Here is a 9,448-nt window from a genome sequence, read left to right as displayed (position 1 = left end):
CCGTGAAGCCCCAGTGACGTACACTCGCTGTGTGCCTCCCCTCCAGTGCAGCTCTCAGTGAAGCATCTCACGTCAGTTGTGCCCAGGCGAAATATATCAATATCTGTGGGCTGATAACCGTTTAAGCCAGTTCGATCTCGCAGCGTCAGAGAGCCAATCCCTCACCTTTTATTCATCTGGCTGGCCTTCCGTCTGCTCCTGTCTAACCCGAGCCATTAATTACCCTGCAGCTTGGATCCAAACACCGGTGACAACACGCAGCAAAGCAAACTGCAGTAATAGAAACTGATGAGGGCTGGCTCTTCTTCTACGCCAGGTTCTCCCAGGCTAGGCTGTCATCATTTTTATTTTTGCCATACATCTGAGGTGACGCCTCCCAAGTATTCCCCCTTTAGCTGCTCAGCCCTCGCTTGTACATGTTTTGTCAGGAGCAATAGGGTACTACTTCTTTGACGATGTAGCTGCAAATGCACCGTGGCAGATAGTGTGTGTGAATGCAACACAAACAATGACAAAAGCCTTTATCTCTTTTGCTGTAGCAACCTGAGGCAATGGCTCTGTTCTTTGTATCCTGTGCAAATAGAATTTTCATCAAAGCTACTTTTGTAAAAGATTGAATTGGGGTTCTGAGAAGAGCGCTTTGAGAATAAATATGTGGAAAATGAAATAGGAAAAGAAAACTTTTAAAGAGTATGCTTAGTGAATCAAAAGTCTTTCCTTTTGTCTCTGGTGGAAACACTTTTTCTCAGCCTGCAAACAATAGAGCTTTGTATGGAATAGGTTTGTGGCAGACATAAAATGTTGCCACTTAATTGTACCACTAAATATCATTGTGCCAAACCTGAGTCTTCCTTTAGCCATTCCATGTTCACGTTAAATCCTGCAACCGTCAAGTAGTTCCTTTATAGTGTTACTTTAGCCATTTATTCTGGCATTTATGCTTGAACTATGATACAAGTGATATTAACATGTTGGGATTATCTTGCTTATCAAAATCAGAATAAGAATCATGAACGTGTGTTTGCCACAGATTCAATTGTCTGCGATGTGCCAAAATCCAATGGAAAAATCACATTGGATTTCTGGATCAGGCTACAAAAACACATCATCACTTGCACCAATATTAGCCTTTGATACCTGTTTACATTCTCAAACTTCATGAACACCCCCTATAATCTACTTTAAAGTTATAATTGAATAATATGTAGCTAATTAATGTGTTGTTTTATGTTAAAGTTATGTTTCATTTTCGACAGCTTCCTGTTTATATTTTGCCTTTTTTAGGTAAACTGTCACTTGAACCTTTTTTTCAGTCATGCTTTTTAGTGCATTTCCTGCCGGTGCCAGAGAGAGAGAAACCGTGATCCTAGTTCAAATTCTTCTTTCCTTTCCTTAGACGTACTAGAATCAAAAGTGTGTTAGAGGAAATGTTGTCTTTGTATCACTCAAAAAATCTGATTTGTTTTCATCTAAATCAGGCTATGAATGATATATCAACAATAGCCACAGTAAACAAATTCAGATGGATAGCAAATCATCTAGAACAGGGGTGTCAAACTCATTTTCACCGAGGGCCACATCAGCATAATCGTTGCCCTCAAAGGGCCAGATGTAACTTATAAATGTAACTAAATGCAATGTAACTAAATGCAATGTAAAATAAATGTAACTACTCCTTAATGTTAAATAACTCTGAATGTATTACTTATTCAAGTTACAAATATTACATATATATTTGCATAGATGTCAAAAATATGTTTGCTTGTTGCTCTGTTATTATAACATAAATCCTTTTAATTTGTCAGGTTATGAAACCCACATTACTCCATCAATCAACGATCAAACTATCCAAGTGAATAAAGAAAAATAACATCAAACACAAGTTATGACATTAACTTTGTTCAAAACTTGAAATAACAAATAACTGTAAAACCAACAATTGTGAGCTGCTAAGAACATGTGTGACAGATGTAGCATTTTACAAAAACAAATGGCTGCACACAGCCTTGCAGGGGGCATACATCCAACTAATGAGAGATGGTTTGATTACAGTAAACATTTGTCTGCATAAACACATAAAACCTGCAAACACTAAATACATTGCTACACATATAAAGTAGTATATGTAATAAACTCAAAATAACAAAATAAGGGTTGTCTCAGTCCACAACTATATTGGTCAAGTTTTTAGGTTAGTTTTTGATGAGGAGATGCTGCCTGTCCTTGAACACATCCATTGATCATGTTCTGAAAATAACAAACACAAAACAAAATGCAAGCACAATCATTACATTGCACATAGTTTAACTATTCTTCTTCTTGGTTGAATTGCATTTTATTATATTTTATTAGGTTTTTTCAAATGCTTACCAATGTGTTTTCTGACCAGATGTCTGACACCGTTTTTCCGTGGCCAGTGTGTCAATGTCTGGTTTTAGGTCCTGTGCTGTAGCAATCCGTAGAACAGCGTGGAGGTTGTCGTCAGTGATGCGTGATCTGTACTTGTTTTTGTTTAGATTCATTATTGAAAACATCTGTTCGCACAGATAGGTGCTCCCAAACATAGACAGAACACGGGCAGCATGAAGTCGAAGCTGTGGCATGAAAGCAGGGGGCAGTAGACGGTAAAAGTCCTGGATTGTAGCATCCTGGAACTTTGCTCTCAGGCCACTATCGCTTTGAAGCTCTATTAACTCCATCTGAAGGTGTTGGGGTGCAGTGCACACGTCGGTGGTGAAAGGACTAGCAAAGATGGCAAATCCAGAGTGCTGTGCTCTGAAGTCAGAGAAGCGCCGATCAAACTCATTCATCAACAGGCTCAGTTTGGTAGCTAACTGAGCACATGAGAAAGTACCGGGACATGAGGCTGAGATGCTCTGACAAACAGGAAAGTGGGCAAGATTGTCCTGTTTCACTTGGCACATCCATAGGTCAAGTTTACGCTGGAAAGCCGTGATCGTGTCGGACATCTGCGTGATGACTTGTTTGCGTCCCTGCAGCTTCTGATTCAGTTGGGCGAGATGCTCGGTTATGTCACACAACATAGCAAAGTCACACAGCCAGTTTGGATCTGACAGTTCAGACAAGGGTTTCCCTTTACTCTGCATGAAAAGAGCAATGTCTTCCCTAAGCTCAAAAAATCGTTTGAGGACTTTGCTCCTACTCAGCCACCTTACTTCTGTATGGTACGGCACGTCTCCGTGCTCCGAGCCCATCTCCTGCAAGAACAGCTGGAACTGACGATGATTCAGGCCACGCGCCCGAATGAAGTTCACTGTCTTCGTGACCGTGGTCACTATATCATCCATCCCCAGTACCTTCCCGCACAAAGCTTCTTGATGGATAATGCAATGATACGTTATCAGAGGCGTGTGACAGTTACTTTCTTGCATTTTCTCCTTCATTAGTCCAACCAAGCCCACTTTTCTTCCACACATTGCAGGTGCACCGTCTGTAGTTAATCCCACCAAGTTTTCCCAGGGCAATGCGTTTTTACTGACGGACTTCTCCACCGCATCAAAAATGTCCCGTCCCGTTGTGGTCCCATGCATGGCAGCCACATCCAACAGCTCCTCAGTGACAGAGAGGTCCGACTTCACGCCTCTAATAAAAATAGATAGCTGCGCTGTGTCCGTGTTGTCTGTGCTTTCATCAACAGCTAATGAAAAAGCTATGTAGCTGCGTGTCTCTTCGGCCAGCTGTGTTGCCAGGTTTCCTGCTAGTTCCTTAACTCGGTCCGCGATAGTGTTTCTTGATAAACTGACATTTTTAAAAGTCTGTATCTGGTTGGGACACACCTGCTCACAGACCTTCAGCATGCACTGCTTCAAAAACGCTCCCTCTGAAAAAGACTTTGAAGCACGGGCGATTTCTTCAGCCACAACAAAGCTAGCTTTCACTGCCGCGTTGTTTTTGGTTGTGGCTTTCGCGAACACATTCTGCTGCGATCGCAGTTTGCCTTTTAATTCTTGGGCAATTTGTTGTTTTTCTTGATGGCTAATTTTGGCATACTTAGCTCCGTGTTTGGTCTCAAAATGACGACGTAGATTGTACTCTTTGACAACCGCCACCGCCTCATAACACAAAAGACATACCGGTTTTTCTCCTTGAAGCACAAACATGTATTCGCCTTCCCATCTTTCTTGAAACACCCTTCCATCTGCATCAATTTTTCTCTTCCTGGACATTTTGGGATCATTATTTGTATTTCTCAATTCCACTTGTTGGGAAAATCGCATGTGGAAACACTGCAGTCTAGTGGCGGGATGCCGTCACTTCGCGGGTAACATAATCGGCATGTATTGTGGGAAATGTAGTTTTTGGTCACTGCACGCATTTGACTTATTTATTTTGAGACAATCAGACCTTTTAAGCTCTCGCGGGCCACATAAAATGACGTGGCGGGCCACATTTGGCCCGCGGGCCTTGAGTTTGACACGTCTGATCTAGAACATTTGGTGTAGGAAAGTTAAGAGAAGGATTACAAATATCATTTTGTGTCCAGACATTTTGCATGAAACCACAGGGGAATACCCCTTTTTCACTGAAATTAGTTTCTATCTAATTCCTTGCTGATGCTAGTTTGGTTCGCAATTGGTTTGAAATGTTGAGCCAATGGCGAACCAGTTTATTAACTAAATGTCTTCTCTTCACCGTGCTCACCATGAACTGTATTGCTCAGGTCAATCACGCCCCAGCCTCGTGACGCTTCCCTCTTACTGTTCTCGGTTGCAGAGCAGCATTTGTTGGCTCCCAATGCACTCCAGTTATTGATGATATTGGTGGTGGATATGTTGGGGGGGCAGGTCTCTTCTGCGTGGGGCCCCCAGAGGGTCTTGACACGCTCCTGCCTAGAGCCAGCACCACTGCAGTGCAAACAGATAAAGCTGGATCACAACCGGGCATCGGCCCCAACCGGCCCTGGAACCACTTTGATATAGATATCACCATAAAACCGTTTTTTTCCAAAATCATGTGTTATACTATGCCAATGAAGCATTGGTATTTTTGCAGAGAATTGTAGACACAAATAAAAAAGGGTAGTTATATTAACACCTAAATGTGGAACTTTCATTGGTCTAAAAGAACACCAGCTATGGACTATGTTCAACTCTAAGAAAAATGAACAGCGCATGCAAAAACAACTCCTTTTGTGTATTTTCCGAAATAAAACAACAATTGGATAGCTATGTTTTATTCATTTGACCTCATTCTACATTTGAATTTGCATAACACCTGTCTTCTCAGCCCAAATGATATTTTGCACATGATGACGCAAGTCTTTTTTCAGCTATGAAAGGATTTGCTGAGTAATTGAAGGGATTGATAAGGATTCATGTGGAAGTCTGAGATCAATATCATTTCCAGCTCATTTCCAGCTCTTCAATTATTGCTTCAAGCAAAGCTCTGAATAATTTATCTTAATTGTAAATCGATCTATAGTAAGAAAGAGGAATAAAACTTAGTGATGACAGAAAATCTTTGGTCATTTTTGTGGGTATGGGAAACTCATAATTGCTTTGTTACTCAGTTACAGATTCCTGTTTTCTTTCAGTTTATGAATTGTGCTCTATATTTGGAATTCAAAGATGTGTTGCCATTTACAGAGAAAAAACAGTGACTCAGTGCAGTGATATTTTAAATAGATTATTATCATTCTACAGCGCCGTTACAACTTTAATAAATACAAATAGTGTGAGGTGAAAGGTAAATCAAATATTTAAATGGTATTGATGTTCTCATAACATGATTTTGATTATGAATGGCATTCAAGAGCTCATTAACTCACATTATTAAAATGCAATTTTGATATGAAATGCTAATTTGGTTAAGTAGTAGAATATCTTATTTAAATAAAAAAGAGAGACCGTCTGTGTTTGTTATCCAATTTAATTAGTGATGCCAAACCTGTCCATCAAATAAGTTAGACTAGGATAAGTATTGGTAATGTGATTCTTTTTTTTAAACAAACCTTATGAGATGGTTTCCTACCAGGAAGTCATGACAGCAATTTCACTCTTTGCATTGTGGTGGAGTTTTCATAGGATCTCCGCCAAATTCTGCCAAGGCAATGTCTTATATCACAATACTAACAATAGTATAAAGTATTGCATGTAGCACCAACATCTAGTTAGTATGTCCTTTCCTGGCTTCTTCTTCCCCTCAAGTGTTGTACAAATCTTACCAGCATTTATTTCTCCATAATAGTGCTGACAGATCATTGCATTGTTTATTGATTGCAGTTATCAGGCCACCAAGATTCTTAGACTTTCAATTAAAATACAGTCATCAGTTACACCCAGTAAAACACATTGGCATAATTATTTATAATTATACCGATTAAAACAATCTTGTAAATGAAAACTCAAGTAGTGAGTGGGTGTGATATAATATGTATATGTACCCACTGTTTCGGTGTATAAATATGATTTAAAGCTATATTTGTCCATTCAATTAGAAATAAGTTTCATATTGATGTTGTATATTAATTTTCTTTTTATCCTCCTTTAAAAAAAAGCAATGTTTATTTTTTAGAGATGTGTATTTATTGGGTTTTAGATATTGCTTTTGCATGTCCATAAAACAAGAGTGGAACTGGAGAAGGCAATTTATTTAAGTGTAATAGAAAAATACTAGTGCAATTTGTTAAAAATGTACTGCAATTGGAAATGTACCACCATAAAGATTCTTTAGAGTTTTTTAGAAGCTCATAATTAAAAACTGTGTGAGAAGTTGAAAAAAAAAAAGATTTCTTCAAAAACATGTTCTGGGTGGAAACCTATTTTCTTATGGATAATAAACTACTAACCTTAAATTGACATCGAGGGAAAAAAAAGTTCATTGTGGAGCTTTATTATCCTGACAAAGATATACTTGGTGTGGCTTTAATAGAGCCAGCCGCTGACTATGCATTCATATTCATAATTCTCTGCAATCATTGAAGCACAGTTCAATGAAATGTAGAGCCTTTCACTTACTTAGCTTTCTGTCAAAGAGCGCCAACATGACAGGATTTGATTTACAGTTCTGCAGAAAGTACTGAAGGCAGGGAGTGCTGACAGCTACCCATAAATATGGATAGGGCACTCAAACCGCAATCAAAGGTTTCACAAATCATAGATTTATATTTTCCTGCTGTCAATACATATGTGCACGATGTATATGCAAGACTTCACGGAATTTTACTTCTCAAAGTCTTTCAGACCAGTTGAAAGGCCATGAGCTTTAGATTTTTATCTGTGGTTTAAAAAGTCTGCTTTTAGTCCAACGCTTTTCATTTTTCTGCAAAATAAGCTGTTATATCATCACCCAGACACACATTTGAGAGCTGGCACAGAAGACGCATTCATAGATATCACTATATATGCATGTCTTCTCTCTGCAATACACACACAAACACACATGCACACACACACACACACACACTTATGAAGGTGAGAAAGCAGCCACCTCCTCTTCCTCCTGCTTTGCCACGGATGTCAGGTCGATGCCAGCTCGGCGGCCCACAGCAGATGGAAGGCTTCGACAGGCTCAGTCCAACTGGGTTTATGAAAGCTCCATGGATCAAAAGCAGAAGTCTGGGGATACCTGTGCAAGCAGAAAAAGGAAATAAAGTATTTAAATAAGCAGATAATACCGCAAGTGTCGGACTGAGTTGAACGTGTCGTATTCAGATTGATATCAAATGCAAAGCCCTTGCAGTGGAGATTTTTTTGAGTAACAGACATTTTGCTTCTGTCGGCTTCTGAGTGTCAAACTTGGGAGACAAGAAGCAAAAACTTATTGTAATGTGATGACAAAGACTCCGAGGATTTTTAGCTTCCTTAATTTAAAAAAGTTGCCATTCAGCAACCAACCCTCAAGTCCTGGAAACTCGTTTTTCAAAGAGCAAATGAAAGCACCGCAGCACACAAGCGATGTCAGCTAGTAACAAAGCTGCCTGCAGCAAGCTTTTCAAATCAAATGTAGTAAACAAGACAAAGCATTCAAAAGCAAGAGCATGATCCTTGAATATGGCTATGAAAGATGAATGACTACAGAGGGGGAAACAATGAGTTCAATTGGGTGTAACCCTCGAGATTTGCAGCAATGGAGCGAGGAGTTTTTCCGAACAGACAGTGTGCTAAATATCTCAACGATAAGTTTGAAAGTTTTGCTCACAGCCTGTAATTCAGAGCCGGAAGTGCTAGAAACTTGCACGACTAACATGTACCTTAGTCAGAAAAGATGAAACACACTTGTTTGTGCATGACATTATCTAATCCCTCCTTATCATTTGGTGCTGCGTCGGCAGAAATCAACATTTGGCAGCCTTTTGGGTAATGAATTGGTACAAAAACATTTTCAAAGTTGCGGTCACACAATAATTGTGGGAAAAAGTTTCTGTCATGTGGATATCATTGAGAAACCGGAGACTATATAAAGGAGTAGATGTAGTCACCATGGCCTCAACCATTAGTATATGGACTACAGTGTTAAACGGTTAAGTTCAGCTTTTCGCCATCTTGGCTTTTGCCCATTGCCATCTTGTTTTTTTGGAAACAGAAAGGAGATAAAAGGCTGGAACAAAGTACAACTGAACGCCAAAATAGATATGTGGTGACAATAATGTTACAATTTTAAAACACTAAAACACTAAAAGCACCCAGTCCCAGGATCACAGGGTAGCGACATGCCAATCACAAGGTAACCCCACCCTGAAGCATAAGCAGTGATTGCTTTTGTGATTTAGAAAATACATTTTGAAAAGAAAGTGTCTACTGAGGTCAGAAGTCAAGTGGTATCAAGTGGTATGATATTATGGTATTGGATTAATTTGTGCAAGTAGTGCAAGTGGAACAAAGGCAACAAACTACTTAGTTATAGTTAGTAGTATGATCATGGAGTGTCATGCAAATTCAAATTAAATATATTTAATGTTATATAACACATGCAAGTGTTATCAGATAACTTGCTGTCTTCTATGGAAGATAAAGAATGCCCAAATAAAAACAAACACACCTTTTGTTTATTTCCATTTTATGTTGGTTATCACTGTTTCCAATTGAAAGAAACGATTGACTGTCCAATCCGAGTTGAGGGACAGGAGCATGGTTTGACAGCCTTTTCACATAAGGTCAGTTAAGTGTGAGCTAGCCAGCCTGAGGGACACTGTATTGATTGTACATTTAGTTACGTTTCTGATTGACTGTGTGCATTGTGCAGCAGTAAGCTATACAAAGAGACACTTAGAGGGATTGTCCAACCATCGTCCCGCCCCTAAGCTTCGATTGGACAGATGATTGTTTGTTGTTTTGGCTTGGACTCACAAACTGATCCCATGTGTATCCTCATTACAACTAATGACAGTCATTTGCGTAATGGCAGATCTTTGATGTCCTCTGCTGGACAACACTACTGATTTGCAACCAGCCACGATTTACGATATTCCCAAAATATGCAAAACAAA

At 39.4% G+C, this 9,448-nt stretch overlaps 1 protein-coding gene across 1 annotated transcript; it reads right to left on the bottom strand.

Moving 5' to 3' along the window:
* Positions 1 to 1,690: 1,690 nt before the first annotated feature.
* Positions 1,691 to 4,366, bottom strand: LOC117479002 (general transcription factor II-I repeat domain-containing protein 2B-like). Its single transcript, XM_034126000.1, has 2 exons — positions 2,371 to 4,366; positions 1,691 to 2,247 (listed from the first exon to the last, which is right to left on the bottom strand). Coding segments are annotated over exons 1-2 (1,869 nt in total). The 5' UTR covers positions 4,239 to 4,366; the 3' UTR covers positions 1,691 to 2,246.
* Positions 4,367 to 9,448: the final 5,082 nt, after the last annotated feature.

This window comes from Trematomus bernacchii, unplaced genomic scaffold, assembly GCF_902827165.1.
Source record: "Trematomus bernacchii unplaced genomic scaffold, fTreBer1.1, whole genome shotgun sequence".
Lineage (NCBI taxonomy): Eukaryota > Metazoa > Chordata > Actinopteri > Perciformes > Nototheniidae > Trematomus > Trematomus bernacchii.
This window is presented reverse-complemented; position numbering and strand designations above follow the sequence as displayed.